We start from the raw sequence: 18600 nt of genomic DNA, 5'->3' as shown, positions 1-18600 counted from the left end.
CAGCAATCCAATTTCTAGAAATTTAAGGTATGCCTGCTGCTGTGGACTAAACTGTTCACCCCACCCCAAAAATTCCTATGTTAACACTCTAACACTGAAAGTGATGGTACTTGGAGATGGGACTTTAAGAGGATTATGTTCTGATGAGGCCATGCGGGCAGAGCCCTCTTTATGGAATTAGTGCCTTTCAAAAGGATGAACCAGAGAATGTGCTCTCTCTCCTCCCCTTACCCATGTAAGGACACAGAGAGAAAATGGCCAACAGTCTACAAACCAGGAAGAGAACTCTCATGAGAACTCTCAACGAGAACGTAACCATGCTGACATCCTGGTCTCAGCCTCCACAACTATGAGAAAACAAATTCCTGTTGTTCAAACTCTCAATCTATGATTACGGAAGCCAGAGCCAAGACACCTGCTAAAATACAAAATGCCATGCGTACATAATTATTCACAGCAGTATTACTTGCACGAAACCTTGCAAACATGCAAGTATCCAGCAAAAGGGGACAGCAATAAACTTCTATTTATACAATGAAGCACACTTCAGCTCTAAAGAAAAATTAGGAAGGTGTCTCTATTGCTATATTATTATTGTTATTATTATTATTATTATTATTGTAAGTGCTGCCAAAGCAAGCACCGTATTGCTATATTAAAATGGAGATATTCAGGATATGCTGTTGCATGCTTAAAGCAAGACACACAACGCTATATGAAGCATAGTACCTCATATGTAAGAATGGGGAGAGTTAAGAACATGCATTGTGTGTATTATGTATGCAAGTGCATATATTTGCTTATATTTCAAAGAAAAAAATACTGAAAGGATTAAATGAGAATCTAATGGAAATCACGTTTAGGGCAGTGGGGAAAAAAGATGGAGGAAACAGAGAAGGCAAACAGAGAAAGATATAGTATATACCTTTACATATACCTAATTTTCCCAATTTTAAATTTCAAAAAATTTCAAGCCCACAGAAAAACTGAAAAAACAGAACAAGGAATAATAATAGAACCACACTTAGGTTCAACAAGTGTTAGCAATTTGTCATATTTGCTTTATCACTCTTTCCCATATATACACTTACATGTATTTTTTTTTTTTTTGCAGGATCATTTGAATCTAAAGTTCGTCCATAAATATGTAAGCATACATCTGGTAAGAACAATCTCCTTAATATCTACAAACTACTATCACAACTAATAACAAGCAATACTTTCACAAAAACAGTTTTCTTAGGTTCTTCATTAATAAATTAAGTATATCTGACAGATACTCATTCTAGAGTAGTCCAAGAGACTCACCTGTAACCTTGCGATCTCTTCTCCAAATTTCTTCTGTTGCTTTGCCAGGATAGACTGGTGGTACTCAGCGTTGGCCTGCATGATACAGTGCTTTGCAGCCAAGACAGGGAACACCTCCTGGAAATAAAAATACTGACCAGGGGAGAGTCCAACCACACAAACCACCACAGACAACATGGGATGCAGGAAGAAAAAGGAAAAGGAGACAGAAATTAGAATCACCCCATTAATGGTTTAGAGATAGGTTAGTCATTAGGTGTAAACAGAGAAGACCACATGATTCTGCAGGAACTGAATTCAATGAATCCATCTTTTTTCTTCCAATTAAAATTAAGGGGTTTTTCTTTTGAACTGTAAAGCCAATTTAAGTTTTTTAAGTCTTCAATCAAGCCATGAAGTCAACATTTTGTTTACAAAGACAGGAATGCATGCATTAGAAAGAGAAGGGAAACAGACATTCACAAAGGAATACCAAGCACAGGGCTTTAGAAGCTTTCTTATGAGTCCTTACCCAGCCCATAGAGTCAACTAAACCACCATTACTCACATACACTAATGAAAATGCTCTATAGCTGACTGTTTCGTCATGTTTAAAAGACAAAAGACAGTAAATTAAGTTCCCACTTACATTTATATCCTAAGAGAATTTTTTAATAAAGATGATTTCTAGCCATATAAAAATTTAGTATAAATGCTAACATTTCAGATCATATACTCAAAAACACAGAGCAAACAGACAAATGTACTAAATTAATACCTAACATGATGAAGTGTTATTTTTGCCCTAATTTGCTTTGAAAAAAATTCCAGTCAAAATTAGTTTTAAAAGACCCAAACACATGAACCAGAGAAGTACTTATTTCAGTAGATATTCTTCCAAAATGTCAAATCCTAGCCTGCAATCTTGCTGTCTTTAGGAAGTACATGACATATGAAATCCAAGAAATATACTAGGCAGTCATGGTCTAGACAAAAAAAATAAAGACAGTCAAAAACTCAAGTACTACCTGGTATGCTTTCCTGTGTCCCAGTGAATAATTTGCTAGCTTCCTGGATCACTACTTGCAGATATTCCAGTTTTATAACTAGAATATGAAAATACCTTATGAGCTTTATTAGTAAAAAGGCAAAAAGGACATCTGAATTTCAAGCTGTACTCATGCCAGGTCTCAGGTAAGGCTGGAGCAACTTGCTATTTAAACAGGAGATTTTCAAGGAATACCAGGAATGCTGCAGAGGTAGTTTCCAAGTCTTTGAAGGTGACATTCTTCTCTCCGTGACACGACTGAACTAATGGCCCAACAGGATGTAACGGTACACTGTGCAGCTGAACATGAGGTCTTTCAGATGAAAAAAAGGTGAGAGAAGATCCCAAGGCTCTTTTCAGGAGTAACAGTATTAACATCCAAGAGTCCTGGGCAAATATCTACTGATCTCTTGGTGTACTTTAAATCTCCAGGAATTCCTTCACATGAATTCCTAATTCTCTAATTTGCGCTGTTGAGATAATTTATGTGCTTTTTTACTTCACTAAAAAATTGTCTGCAATTTCATAATTTAAAAGATTCTTGAATGACATAAATCAATAAATTCTCCTACAAAAAATCATGTAACAAAAACCATATGCAGATATAGATAAAACCAATTACCTGAACATTTCTTTTTTTTTTTTTTTAAGATTTTTATTTATTTATTTGACAGATAGAGATCACAAGCAGGCAGAGAGAGAGGGGAGAAAGCAGGCTCCCTGCTGAGCAGAGAGCCCCAAGCGGGGCTCGATCCCAGGACCCTGGGATCATGACCTGAGCCCAAGACAGAGGCTTTATTAACCCACTGAGCCACCCAGGCGCCCCAATTACCTGAACATTTCTGAAAGAGTAGTTGAAACATACATTTCACACAATCTGTTAATTCCTTTTTTTAACCATTCTGAGTTCACTTGTCAGTCTAATCATCTGCTTTGTCATTTACAAATGATCATCACTGACTAGTCTTTTCAAATGCCACTTCAGAAAAGTTTACATTAAAACAATTAATACTCCCTGTGATGTGTGGTTTAAGATGGTTGTTTTCCTTAGCTGTCCAACAGCAGCCCAATTTTCTATCCCTGTTGGCAAAACTTACTTCTAATCAAAATATTAGATGAATTTGTTTCTTTTGCTTTTGTCTTTATGTCTGTTTTTGTGCCTTAAGACTCATCTTTAAGAAAACAGGACAAAAATTAAAAGAGTGACTAATCAAAATGCTCAAGTATTCATGCTTATAACCAAATCACCAATGAATCAGAACTACACAAATCTTCATGCGGTAAATTACTGGAGAGGTTCAAAAATTTCCAGAAAGAGTTTTAGCTTGGAAAAACAAATTTAGTTAAGAGTAGAAACAAAGGCATACCCTAAATACAAAAGAATTTTCCATGCATCCTAAATAATTTCTACAAATACATTCTCCAAATGCCTCTCCTAAAATTTCAAGTTTCTTTATAAAACATAATTTTCAATGCACCTTCTTATACACAAAAACATCCAAGTTATTTCCGCATGCAAAATAACCAAGTGTTTACAAAAACAATAACTGACCTTGGGGAGAGTATCTTTGTACTGACACTGTTTAAAAGCATCACCAAAGTAATCTGCAGCCTGATTAGCCAATTTAGCTATGATGGCATCTTTCATTTTATCTGGAATAAAATATTAAATTGACCATTATAATTAAAATAAATATAAAATAACCATGTTAACAGTATAAACACCAAGATCACAAGTTTGTATATTTGTCTAAAAAAAAGTCCTTACTGATTAAATCAATTCTTCCACATAAAATTTAACCACTTTATAGGCAAATCCATAGTCAGAAAATAGGTTAGTGGTTGCCACGGGCTGGGAAAAAAGGAGAATGGAGAGGGGGTTTGGAGTTTGTTTCTGGGGTGACGATAATGTTTGAAAATAAGGGATAGTGCTAGTGGTTTCAAAACTCTGAATATACTAAAAAACAATCAACTGTAAATTTTAAATGGGTAAATTTTACTATATATTAATTCCATCTTACTATCTTACTATTAGCTGTTATTTTATAAGATAAAAACTATTCCAGTTCATATTGCTTCCATAAGATGACTGCTCTCTTATTTTCAATTTCTATGCACTTCCACAATCAGACCATATCCCAATCTCTCATACTAACTTACACGCCTCCTAAAAATTGTTTTTATTTCCTCATTCACAGAACCAGGGACTCTGTCTAGATGCTCCTTCTTATTAATTACATCTAGTTTAGAGTAGATCTCTTTGAAGAAACTCCTCTTGACTAATCAATCTAAAATTACCATGACTCCCCCAGTATCCTCACCCAAAGCCAGACCACCAGGCATTATTACATAATCTATTTTATTTTCTTTATACCAATTATCTCCCTTTAAAATCACCTTGGCTACTTAATTTCTTGCTTATCATCTTTCCCACACTAAAAATGTAAGCTTCCTGAAAGTAAGAATCTTATTTGCAACCTGTATCTAGAGCCTAGAGCAGTGACTGGCACACAGTACATACCCAATAAATATATGCTGAATGAATGAATTTTTGACCCACTACAAACCTACACAAATACTATTCCAGAGTTTAGTATTTTAAGACAATAGCTATCTATTTCATAAAATGCTTCAAACACAGCCTACATTCATAAATGTTCATTTGTACCACTTTAATTTCAGAAAAAGAAAGTTGAAAATTTTCAATAACCCATGTGTTAAGTTCAAAGAGGAAAGCTCTACACTGAGCATATTATATTCTAATCACCTTCCTATTTTAAAAGCTTATCACTTCTTTTCACATGCAACAAAATGGAGGAAAAATTACAATTACCTCTTGTGGCTTTTAAAAAAAATACTTCTTGGGCCTGTGCCAACATAATAAGACTGAGGGTCCCAACAGTATCTGGAGATATGTCCACAGTAGGCTCTCGATTTAAGGCAGATAAAACTGTCTCTTTAATATGTAAAAAGGCTCCACTAGCAAACTACAGGAAGGAAAAAAAGAACTTCTTGAAATCTACAGAAACCCAGCCAAGACTTAATTTTCTACTATTACACACAAATCATTTCAAATGTTAATTTAGTTGAACAGTTACTATTTTTAAATTTTTATCTTGTTACAAATCTAAAAACAACTGACCTACAGACAACAATGCTGTAAAGTTAACAAAAGATTTAACAAAGATTAAAAGTACACTGCAACAAAAATACAGTAACTTTAGAGGACAAATTGGTTAAATTTATTTTTAGATATACTTTCTCAAGACTAACATAAGAATAGAGGCAGGGATAAAACATGATTAAAATGCATTTTTTTTAAAGATTTTATTTATTTATTTGAGAGAGAGACAGTGAGAGAGAGCATGAGCGAGGAGAAGGTCAGAGGGAGAAGCAGACTCCCCGTGGAGCTGGGAGCTGGATGAGGGACTCGATCCCAGGATTTGGGATCATGACCTGAGCCGAAGGCAGTCGTCCAACCAACTGAGCCACCCAGGCGTCCCTTAAAATGCATTTAATACTAAAATGAGTTTACTTTGATCCCAAACAAATCCATCTGTCAAGTAATTAAACATGCCATACTTAGGGGAAACCTCAAATAGTACAGGTGCCTAGTCCTCTGAAGAACAGCGTTATTATCCACTGTAATGATTTCTTTCAAAGGTCCCTGGTGAAATGTTCCCCATCAGATTTTTTATTCCTGATTATATTTTGCTGAAGTTAACACAAAAATAACTGTTTTTTTGGGTTTTTTTTAAGCTTTTATTTATTTATTTGACAGAGAGAGATCACAGTAGGAGAGAGGAAGGGAAGAAATCACAGAGAGAGAAAGGGAAGCAGGCCCCCTGCTGAGCAGAGAGCCCGATGTGGGACTCGATCCCAGGACCCTGAGATCATGACCCGAGCCAAAGGCAGCGGCCTAACCGCCTGAGCCACCCAGGCGCCCCCAAAAATAACTGTTTTTATGAAACAAATGATCCTGGGAAAAAGAAAAACATCAGTCTGGGTTTAAAAGGTGTTGTGCGGGGTGCCTGGGTGGCTCAATTGGCTAAGCACCTGCCTTTGGCTCAGGTCATGATCCCTGACCTGAGCAGGGTCCTGGGATTGAGTCCACCACATCAGTAGTGTCAGGCTCCCTGCTCAGCAGGGAGTCTGGTTCTCCCTCTCCCTCTGCCCTTCCACCCTGCTCACGCTCTATCATTCTCTCTCTCAAATAAATAAAATCTTTAAAAATAAATTAAGTAAGTAATTAAAGGTTTTGTGTATTATAGAGAGATGCTCTGCAGAGATAATTCAAGGTTAACTGTACTGAAAGTGAAAATCATGTTTTCTGCAGTCAGAAGTATAAAACTAGAGCATGTGCAAGAGGCGATGACCTGACCTTGCTCAACAAACTAAGAGAATCACAGAGTGGAACAACAAAGAATCCAGTCTCTCTCACCAATCTTGGAAATGGAGGCCCACAGAGGTTATTAAAGAACACAACTAAGTCCACACAGCTTCTTGGTGGCAAACAGCCTAGACCGGCTTAGGATCTAGGTCTTCTTACCAATATTACCCCTCCCTTTCCATCACAGTAAGTGACCTACTGTGAATCACAGAAGTGACTCACAGGATGTAATGTTCTCAGTAATTAAGAATGCTCTCCAAGATATCACATGCCAGTTAACTGAGTTACAGTTAACAGAAAAGTAAATAATTAAGTTTACTTCATTTTCACATTTTATTTTTTTTAAAGATTCTATTTATTCATTTGACAGAGAGAGATTCATTAGGCAGAGAGGCAGGCAGAGATAAGAGGAAGCAGGCCCCCCACCAAGCAGAGAGCCCAATGTGGGGCTCTATCCCAGGACCCTGGGATCATGACCCAAGCCAAAGGCAGAGGCTTTAACCCATTGAGCCACTGAGGCACCCCCATTTTCACATTTTAAAATATTGGCCCTCTATAGCCTCAAAAAGAAAAGGGATGCGCGTCATGTTTGTCATCCATGCCCATTCAAAACTACAGGGCAAGCCACAATTTGGAGCACCTTGTTTGCTTAAAATGTACTTTCCTCTCACTTCTTTATTTTTTTAAGATTTTATTTATTTATTTAGAAGAGAGAGACACAGTGAGAGAGGGAACACAAGTAGGGGGAGTGGGAGAGGGTGAAGCAGGCCTCCTACAGAGCAGGGAGCCTGATGTGGGGCTCGATCCCAGGACCCTGGATCATGACTCAAGCCAAAGACACACACCCAACAACTGAGCCACCTAGGCACCCCCCTCACTTTTAAAAGAGCATTCCTCACCTCACTCATAAACTTAAATATCAGGAAAAAATCAGACACTCAACCTCTAAGACAAGCAAATTCCAGAGCCAAAGAAGACACTAGAAGCACCATTTGGAATTCCATAAAATTTGGAATCAGAACACCTGAAACCCCAGTGGACCAGTTATTAACACTCTGACCTTTTAGTCTCCTTGCATATTAAATGAGAAGGACATTATGTAACATGCATTACAAGGCTTATAGGATAGTAAAATAATGTCCTTGAATACACTTTGTAAATAACAACATAATATAAAACATGAGAATGTAATTATACATATCACTCAGCAGCAATTTGTTCTTTAAATAAAAACAAAAATAAAAGTTAATACACTGCCACAATTATAGCATATTAGTAAATGATAATATCTAAAATCTAAATTTAGCCAACTTAAGAACATTACATATCTGACCACCTTTAAATATGACCTCTTTGTTTCTCAGAGTTAAAATTTTCTTAGGTCTTAACTTTTTTGACAATGGTGAAATTTTATATGTGTCTCACTCTAATAAAAAATATGTTAAAATAATGTACATCTGACCCTTGAACAACAGAGGTTTGAACTACACAGGTGCACTTATGCATGCATTTTTTTTTTCGAAAAATACAGTATGGTACTATATGGTACTATGGTACTATAAATATATTTTCTCTTATGTAGTTCTTAATAACACTTTCTTTTCTCTAGCTTACTTTAAGAGTACAATATAAAATACATGTAACATACAAAATGTGTGTTAATTGTTCATTTTATGGGTAAGGCTTCTGGTCAACAGTAGGCTATGAGTAGCTATGGTCTAGGGGAGTCAAAAGTTATTACAGTGTATTTTTTGACTGTGCAGGGGGTCAGTACCCCAATCCCCATGCTTTCAAGGTTCAACTGTACAAAATTTTTACATGAGATCAGTTATTTGAAAGGGATTTACCAAGAACTTCACCTAAAACATTCAATCATTTGTTGTCCCAACATTTATTGAGCCTTTCTTATGTGCCAGGCACTGTGCTAGGTGCTGGGTATACAATGGTGAAGAAAACAGAGCTGGACTATAGGTATGACATTTATCAAAATTCAAAAGTACTCAGTAACTCATTAAAAAGTACATTACTTTTCAAGAAAAGTATAAAGAAACATCTATAAACCTCAATATAGATTATTTCCAATTTAATACAATGGAGCGTGAACCATTATATGGTTACTTTTCTACATACCTGATAATGCTTAGCAGCCATTTTCAATCCTTCATCATTATCCAGGTTCTGTTCCGCTGCAATTTGGCTAGCTAGGGCTGCACAGTTGAACAACACACAGCTCTTTTCATATCCTAAGCTTGCAAGAGCTGTGAAAAATTAAGAAGGAAAAATTTTTCATTTATTTTTCTAAAAAAAATGAATGTTTCAGAGATTGACTCACAAAAACAAGTTTCCAAACCTCTTTTCTCACCCAAAATAGTGCCCATATTTCTAATGCTGTCCTGCCAGGCATTTATTTCCACAGCAATATTCCTATCCTCTAAAATTCAAAAGATCAAGGAATTATTCTTTCCTTCCCTTTATGTCCAAAATGTTGTGAGGTTCCAAATGAAGTCATTTGTCACTTAAATCCAAATAAATTATTTCCATTTTCTCATCACCGCTCTCAAAATTGTATCTTCTCACCACATTCAAGCCAATTCTTCACTACCACAAACCTAACCCAATTCAAGCACCTCCAAGCCTGACTCCGTTATGCCAATACATCTCTCAGAAGGCTAGTAGATAATGTGGTTAAAATACAACTCTGCTCAAGAAACTACACACTTCACATCCACTGGGATAGCTACTATCAAGAACAGCAACAATAAAAAATAACAATTATTGGCAGACATAGGGAAAAACTGGAACTGCTGTGCACTACTGGTGGGAATGTGAAACACTGCAGCTGCTATGGAAAACAATATGGCAGTTCCTCAAAACATTAGAAATAGAATTCCCACATGATCCAAAAATTCCACTTCTGGGTATATACCCAAAGAACTGAGAGCAGTCACAAAAAGATATTTATACACCCATGATCATAACCAAAAGGTAGAAGAAACCTGAAGTGTCCACTGATGGACAAACAGATAAACAAAATGTGGTATGTACATACAATGGAGTATCATTCAGCCTTAAAAACGAAGGAAATGCCATCACATGCTACATAGTGGATAAACCTCAAGAACATTAAGTTAAGTGAAATACGCAGATCACAAAAAGACAAACTTACAGGCATACCTCATTTTATCGTGCTTCACTTTATAGGGCTTTGCAGATAACTGCATTTCTTTCTACAAACTGAGAGTTAGTTAGTGGCATCAAGCAAGTCTATCAGTGCCATTTTTCCAACAGCATTTGCTCGTTTTGTAGCTCTGTGTCACATTTTGATAATTCTCACAATATTTCAAATTTTTTCACCATGATTATAATTATATTTATTAGGGTGATCTGTGATCAGTGATTACAAGTCACTGATGATTAACATTTTTTAGCAACAAAGTTTTAAATTAAGTTATATACCCAGTTTTTCAGATATAATCCTATTGCATACTTAACAGACTATAACATAGTATAAACGTAACTTTGATATGCACTGAGAAATAAAACAAAGCTTTACATGTGAACAAAAATATATTTGCACTCTTATTTTTAGCATCCTAAAATTACACAATATTCTAATGAGTGGGTAGGCCATGCTTTATTTAAGCAAGACATTACTGAAGGACACCTGATTCCCAGTATTTGCTACTGGATGTGCCTTCATAACTACCTCCTGCTTTATTTATGCTAAATTTTTTGCTTCCCACTTCTTCCAGGAACTTGGTTCGTCACTTAATCTATCTCACCATCAACTCCTTTTCAACCTATCAATTTGGCATTAAAAATCCTTTTTCTTGACCTGGTCTCCCTCTCAGCATAATGCACCCTTGTCCTTAAATCATTACTGCAAATTTTCTGAAATAAGCAATTCATATTTGCTGTTTTCATTTCCTCACTTCTGGTCCACACTTCAACCGGATGCAATCTGGCTTCTTGAGCATCCCCTTAGTGAAACTTCTTTCATTGCCGAATCCAGCAACTTCTCCAACTTTACATGACTTGACCTCTGCCACAACGACTCTGTTGGTGACATTCCAACCTGAATGAATATTAGAGTTACCTGGAAGTATCTTCAAAGATACTAATTTCAGTGGCCCACCCTGAAAATTCCTCCTACCCTATCACATCTGGCATTCTACATCTTTACATCTATACCTTTCACCTTTTCCCCAGGTAATTCTATTGTAGCCAGGCTCAGAAACCACTGGACATGACCTCTGAAATTCTCCTGGCACTTAATTCCATGTCTCTATTTTCTCCTGGTTCCTCTGAGATTTGAAGGCTTTGTCTCATCCTCATTCCCAGAAACCTCTTCCCCTGTTATCCTTAAATGTTATAATACCTACCTCTTTCACACTTTTCCCAATCTACACACTACCAGAGGAGACAGTTTTATCATTTAATGATAACTGTTTTCAAATCAGTGCCTCTGCCACTTCTGATTTTTAAATCCAATTCTCAAATGCCAAAGAAAAATGTCTACTGAGACATAACACAGAAAGGTCAAACTGAACTAGTCTATCTTTTTTTTTTTTTAATTATTTATTTATTTATTTATTTGACAGAGAGAGAGATCACAAGTAGGCAGAGAGGCAGGCAGAGAGAGAGGAAGGGAAGCAGGCTCCCTGCTGAGCAGAGAGCCCGATGTGGGGCTCGATGTGAGGCTCGATGTGGGGCTCGATCCCAGGACCCTGGGATCATGACCCAAGCCAAAGGCAGAGGCTTAATCCACTGAGCCACCCAGGTGCCCCTGAATTCGTCTATCTTAAGGAAAAAATATCCAACAAGTCAAACCAAGTTATAAATCTGAGAGTCAACCCTCAACTACTACTACTCTTTTCTGAGAAATAGTCAGCATATCCAGTTAGTTTCAACTCTGAAATGTCACTCACACCCACTCCTCCTCTTCTGACCCACATATACCACCCTGTCTCACCAACCTTCACCAGTCTCTTCACTGATCTATCATATCTCCTTTAGTCTCTAGAGTTAGACTTTCAGGAATCACATCCCACTTCATTAAATCCTTGCCTTATGACCTCAGAAAGTCACTTAATCTTTCTAAACCAGTATGTCCAACTGGTAATAATAGTGCCTTTCTTAAATAAACAAGATGAAACCAGAGAGGAAGACAAACCATAAGAGACTCTCAGGAAACAAACTGAAGGCTGCTGGGGTGCAGGGGGGTGGGAGGGACGGGGTGGCTAGGTGATGGAATTGGGGAGGGTATGTGCTACAGTAAGAACTGTGAACTATGGGGACGCCTGGGTGGCTCAGTTGGTTAAGCAGCTGCCTTCGGCTCAGGTCATGATCCCAGCGTCCTGGGATCGAGTCCCACATCGGGTTCCTTGCTCCGCAGGGAGCCTGCTTCTCCCTCTGACTCTGCCTGCCACTCTGCCTGTGCTCGCTCTTGCTCTCTCTCTCTCTCTGACAAATAAATAAATAAAATCTTAAAAAAAAAAAAAAAAAAGAACTGTGAACTATGTAAAACTAATGAATCGCATACCTGTACCTCTGAAACAAATACATTATGTGTTAATTAAAAAAAGGTTTTTTGAAAAAAAAAAAAACACAGTGCCTTTCTTCATTGGGCTTCTGGGGAATTCAGTTAGATAGTAGTGTGAAGCCCCTCCACAGGGCCTAGGTGTAATAAATACTCAATAAATGTTAGTTATTAATGTGTAAGAGAGAAGAATACAAATTCAGAGTATATTTTCAACTGTTCATAATCTACTTTCCAATGTCTTCACCCTCCATCATCCTCAATTCAACCTATGGTTTCAAGCCTTAACAATAATGATATTAATATGTATTATATATAATTTCTATTGTATGTTATTAAAACATATACTCTGTAACACATACATACTATAAATAATACATTACATGTAATCATTTATAACAAAACATATTACTATTGTTCATTGCAGCTAATATTTATTGCATACTCCTCTAATGACTTCACATATATTCACTCATTTAATCCATGCAAGAACCCAGTGAGATAAATGGTATTTCACAGTACTATTTATTCCCCACTTATCAAAAAAATGACCTTTTGTTCTAATGTTCAACCTGTAAGGTTATTTTTTTAGGTGAGAAAACCAAATTCACCCTTCAGAGCCTAATTTGAACACTGCTTTCTTTCAATAAGCAGAATCCATGTCTTCTTCATTTTTGCTCCCACAACTTAGTTCATATACTCATATACTACCCACTGTATTTTAGAATGATCAGCTGTCATCCTAGTCAGACTGAATACATTTTTATAACTAGGACAGTGCCTGGCAAGGTGTAGGCTCTCTATAAATATTTGGAAATTACATTAAAATTTTAAGTAAAAAAGAAAATAAAATGTAAAGTTTTTTATTATTTACAAAGAGTTGTTAGGAGAGCAATTTTAAAAAACCTAAAATAATACAAAGTGTTTAGACCTAGTTTCTTATCATTTTTATTAAAATAATTACATACCCAATTTTACAGATCCTCCAAAAAGCGAACCTTTATCAAAAGCATCCTTCCACGTAAATGTCAAGCAGATCTTGATAGAAAGAGAAAAAACAGAAAATTATCCTACTTTCTTGGATCTTATAAAATATTAGGTCTCTTTTGAAGGAAAATCCACAATGAGGAAAAGGACCAAAGCTTGTCAAAACATTATCCTCTCTAGTCTAACTAACTCCTTTCCCTATTCCTGGACCGTAAAATTTTCTTTTTTTAAAGCAAAATTACTGGCACTAAGATATTTCCAAAGGTAATTCTGCCTCAGCAATTATACATATATTATCCTCTCCAGAAAACACTATCTTATGCATCTTTACAACATACAATGGTTTGAACAAAACAGGCACTTAAATAACTGTCAAATAAGCCAAGAGAAGCAAAGGCAACAAAGTAAGTATTATATAGGTTTCCCAGAAAATAAAATTAAAAACGATTCCATGATGACAAAGTAGGAGAGAGGTTACTATGGGGGTAATGAGGTGAGATAATGAGTTTTTTGATTTGGGTTGTGTTCATACGTGTATATTCCCTTTGTAAAGATTCAAGTTATAGGGACGCCTGAGTGGCTCAGTCGTTAAGTGGCTGCCTTTGGCTCACATAATGATCCCAGGGTCCTGGGATGGAGTCCCCACGTCAGGCTCCCTGCTCAGTGGAAGGGAAGCCTGCTTCTCCCTCTCTCACTCCCCCTGCCTGTGTTCCCTCTTTCACTGTGTGTCTCTCAGTCAAATAAATAAATAAAATCTTAAAAAAAAAAAAATTCAAGCTACAAACATGACACATACGTATGCGATACATAAATAAAAAGTTCACTTAAAAAAACTACATCTCACCCTGCTTCTAAAATATTCCATACATAAAGTTTAAAAAGAACTTAACCATCTTTTAAATCATGTATTGGAATCCCATACAAAAATTTTGCAACTCAGAATTAAGAGAAATTTTATATATATGTAAAACCAGACAGAGTAACATAATGAACCCCACATAGTCATCACCAGTTTTAGCCATTTGTCCTTCTTGGTTCACCTACCCCTGACTTCCCCTGCCCCACCTCCAACCCCTAAACATACACTTCTTTCCTTGAGTATTTTAAAGCAAATTTCAACATACTATGTCACCTGTAAAACATCAGTACAAGATTATTTAAAGTATTTTTCATAAACTACATTATTTTAAAACTTAGAAATGTCACAAAAATAAAATCTCGTTTAACAAGTCTCTCAGTTGGGGTGCCTGGGTGGCTCAGTGGGTTAAGCCACTGCCTTGGGCTCAAGTCATGATCTCAGGGTCCTGGGATCGAGTCCCACATTGGGCTCTCTGCTCAACAGGGGGCCTGCTTCCCTTCCTCTCTTTTGTACAGTCTGCTTGCCTGCCTCTCTGCCTACTTGTGATTTCTCTCTGTCAAATAAATAAATAAAATCTTTAAAAACAAAAAAACAAGTCTCTCAGCATTTCCAATATCTAGCCTTTAAGAGAAAGCAGACATTCTTACAGTGTAACACCTAATCATACCAGAACTTGCAACTTCATATGCAACTATATGTGTCAAATTTTAAAACACATAAACTGAGACTAATACCTCCTCAATTATAGTTTCCTTCTTAATTCTGTAAAAGCCAAAGAGAAGGACCTCACAGATTATGTTAATCAGTCAACAGATCATACTGATATAAAATGTAGGGGGAAAAAAATGCAGCCCAACGTTCCACATAAACGTAGTAACTAAGCACAGACAGCAACAGAATTCCAAGACATTCTTCAAAAAGACATCCAATTTTTATGAAATGGGCTTATAAGCTTCTAATTTGTACCAAAAGGTATAATAAAAACATAAAAATAGTAAAGTGATACCATGTGTGGGAGGAAAGTTTACATTATACAACTTTAAAACAAATTAAAATTAATGACTTACTTGATTTTCAGAGAATGGGAATTTGGGTTCAATGGAACAAATCTGATCATAATACCTAAAAAACAAGAAAATTTATAATTACCAGAGCTAAATATTATGTACATTTATGTATATACAACTGGTTTAAGAGTACATAAAACTTACTCATGCTTTGAGTGGCCCACAAATCAAATTCAGTCATTTTAAAATTAATAAACACACCCTTCAATGCATAAAAAAGAATCTAAAATGCATACAATAAAAAAAAACTGTACAAAAGACACATACTCACCACCAAAAAAAAATACTTAAGTATTAATGACTAAAAGCAAACTAACATCTGCCCAAAACCACTGTATTTCTTAAAATACTATTTCTTATTAAGGTAACTATTTGTATCCATTGGGTAAATTAATATATCTGGCAAAATGATATATTTTTTTAAACATTTATTTATTTATTCCAGAGAGTGCATGTGAGCAGGGGGGTAGGGCGGGGGAAGCAGACTCCTCACTGAGCCCAGAACCCAAAGATGGGCCTGATTCTGTGACCCTGACATCATGACCCAAGCCAAATTAACAGTGAGATGCCCAACTGAGCCACCCACGTGGCTAACTTTGTTAGTAAACTGCTATTTAAAAACAGGTTTACTAACTTTCAGATATGCTTTGGTTATATCCAAAAGATATAACCACTCTCCACCACTGTCACAACAGTTCATCAAAGCTTCTACCCTCCCCAGAAATAATCCCATGATTATATTGGACAGTTAATCTTCAACAATGAAGGTAAGACTATCCAATGGAAAAAAGACAATTTCTGGGATACCTGGATGGCTCAGTCAGTCAAGTGTCTGCCTTTGGCTCAAGTCATGATCCTGGGGTGTTGGGATCAAGCCCTGCATCAGGCTGTTCCTCCCTCTCCATCTGCCCCCCTACTCATACTCACTCGTGATTGCTTTCTATCTCAAATAAATAAAATCTTTAAAAAAAAGAAAAGAAAAAAGACAATTTCTTCAACAAATGATGTCGGGAAAACTGAACGGTTTTGCAAACTATGCAAAAAGAACAAAACTGGATCACTTTCTCAGTGGAGGATAGTGGGGACAGGTCACAAAGGTGATGGGGATTAAGGAGTACACTTGTGATGACACAGGAATTGTTGTCTATAGTTAAGAGTCTGCTTTTTTGTTTGTTTTTTTTTCTTTGTTCATTTAATGTTTCTCAAATTCCACATACAAGTGAAATCTCATGATATTTGTGTTTGTCTGACTTATTTCGCTTACTATTATACTCTCTACATCCATGTTGTTGCAAAAGGCAAGATCTCATTCTTTTTTATGGCTGAGCAATATTCTTGTGTGTGTGTGTGTGTGTGTGTGTGTGTGTACACCAGTATCTTCTTTATCCATCATCTATCAATGAACAGTTAGGCTGCTTCCATAATTTGGCTATTTTACATAATGTTTAAATAAACATAGGAGTACATATATCTACTCAAATTAATGTTTTCATATTCTTTGGGTAAATACTCAATAGTGGAATTACCACATCATATGACAAATCTATACTTAATTTTTTTTTTTTTTTTTTTTAGTGAGGGGGAAAAAGCAGAAGGGGAGTGCGGGAATCTTAAGTAGGCTCCATGCCCAGTACAGAGCCCAAAAAGAGTCTTGATCTCATGACCCTGAGATCATGACTTAAGCCAAAACCAAGAGTGGAGAGCTTAACTGACTGAGTCACCCAGGCACCCCTATTTTTAATTTTTTGAGGAACTTCCACCCTGTCTTCCACAGTGGCTGTACCAGTTTGCACCAACACTATACAAGGATTCCTCTTCCTCCACATCCTCACCAACACCTGTTTCTTGTTTTTCTTATTTTAGCCATTCCAACAGGTGTGAAGTGGTGTCTCAGGATAGTTTTTCTTTTTAAAGATTTATTGTTTGAGGGGCACCTGGGTGCTCGGTCATTAAGTGTCCACCTTTGCCTCAGATCGTGATCTCAGGGTCCTGTGATCAAGCCCTACAACAAACTCCCTGCTCGGTGAGGGGCCTGCTTCTCCCTCTCCCACTACCCCCTTTCTCATTATCTCTCTCTCTGTCAAATAAATTAAAAAATCTTTAAAAGAAAAAAAAGATTAATTATTTGAGAGAGAGAAAGAGCACATGTACAAACACAAGCAGGGGAAGGGGCAGAGGGAGAAGGAGAAAAGCAAACTTCCCACTGAGCAGGGAGCCAGTTGCAGGACTTGATCCCAGGACCCCAAGATCATGACCTGAGCCAAAATCAAGAGTGGGATGTTTAACCGACAGAAACACCCAGGAAGCACTCATAGTTTTGATTTGTATTTCCTTGATGATGTGTGATGCTGAGTATCTCTTCACGTGCCTGTTGGCCACCACATCCTCTGCCATTTTTTAACTGGATTGTTTTTGGGGTGTTAAGATTTTAAAAATTCTTTATATATTTGCATACTAACCCTTCACTGGATATGCCATCTGCAAGTATTTTCTCCCATTCCATCGATTATTGTTTAGTTTCACTGACTGTTTCCTTCACTGTGCAGAATGTTTTATTCTGATGTAGTCCCAATCATTTATTTCTGCATTTGCTTTCCTTGCCTCAGGAGACACATCTACAAAAAGTTTTATGGCTAATGCCTGTGCTCTCTTCCAGGATTTTTTTGGTTTCACATCCACACTTAGGTCCTTTTTTTTTTTTTTTTTTTTAAGATTTATTTACCTATTTTAGAGAGAGACAGCGCCCACATGTGCAGGGGAAGGGCAGGGGAAGAGAATCCCAAGTAGACTCCAAGCTGAGCACAGTGTCCCAAAGGCTCTACCACATAACCCCAAGATCACCACCAAACTGAAACCAAGAGTCAGATGCTCAACCAACTGCGCCACCCAAGGCACCCCCAATTAATCCATTTTATTTTTGTGTATGATCTAAGAAAGTGGTCCAGTTTTCCCAACACCATTTGTTGAAGAGACTTTTTCCCATTGGATAGTCTTTCCTGCTTTGTCGAAGAGGAATTGACCATAAAACTGTGGGTTCATTTCTGGATTTTCTATTCTGTTCTATTGATCTATGTATCTATTTTGTGCCAGTACCATACTGTTTTGATTATTATACCTTTATAATATAATTTAAGTCCAGAATTGTGATGCTTGCAGCTTTGCTTTTTCCAGATTGCTTTGGCTATTTGCAGACTTTAGCAGTGCCACACAAATTCTTGTTTGTTTTAGAGGTGCCTGAGTGGCTCAGTTGGTTGGGCAACTGCCTTCAGCTCAGGTCGTGATCCTAGAGTCCTGGCATCGAGTTCCACTTTGGGTTCCCTGCTCAATGGGGAGTCTGCTTCTCCCTGTGACCTCTCCCCTATCATGCTCGCGAGTGCACATGTGCGCACGCTCTCTCTCGCTCTCTCTCAAAATCTTTGGGAA

General features: G+C 37.0%; 1 protein-coding gene across 2 annotated transcripts in view; it reads right to left on the bottom strand.

Moving 5' to 3' along the window:
- LOC101679153 (programmed cell death 6 interacting protein) overlaps positions 1–18600 on the bottom strand; it is an 87515-nt gene that overhangs the window by 49979 nt on the left and 18936 nt on the right. Inside the window, exons 2-7 of one of the 2 annotated variants that reach the window (XM_004774199.3) lie at positions 15178–15232; positions 13233–13302; positions 8856–8983; positions 5169–5322; positions 3888–3988; positions 1309–1440 (exon numbers count right to left, since the gene is read on the bottom strand). In XM_004774199.3, coding sequence (XP_004774256.1) covers positions 1309–1440; positions 3888–3988; positions 5169–5322; positions 8856–8983; positions 13233–13302; positions 15178–15232 — 640 coding nt within the window. The remainder of the gene's footprint in view (positions 1–1308; positions 1441–3887; positions 3989–5168; positions 5323–8855; positions 8984–13232; positions 13303–15177; positions 15233–18600) is intronic. The other variant, XM_004774200.3, reaches the window with a different exon arrangement.

Source organism: Mustela putorius, unplaced genomic scaffold (genome assembly GCF_011764305.1).
Source record: "Mustela putorius furo isolate JIRA1106 unplaced genomic scaffold, ASM1176430v1.1 tig00003834_pilon_pilon_pilon, whole genome shotgun sequence".
Classification (NCBI taxonomy): Eukaryota; Metazoa; Chordata; class Mammalia; order Carnivora; family Mustelidae; genus Mustela; species Mustela putorius.
The sequence above is the reverse complement of the archived record's forward strand: the minus strand, read 5'-3'. Positions and strand labels throughout refer to the sequence as shown.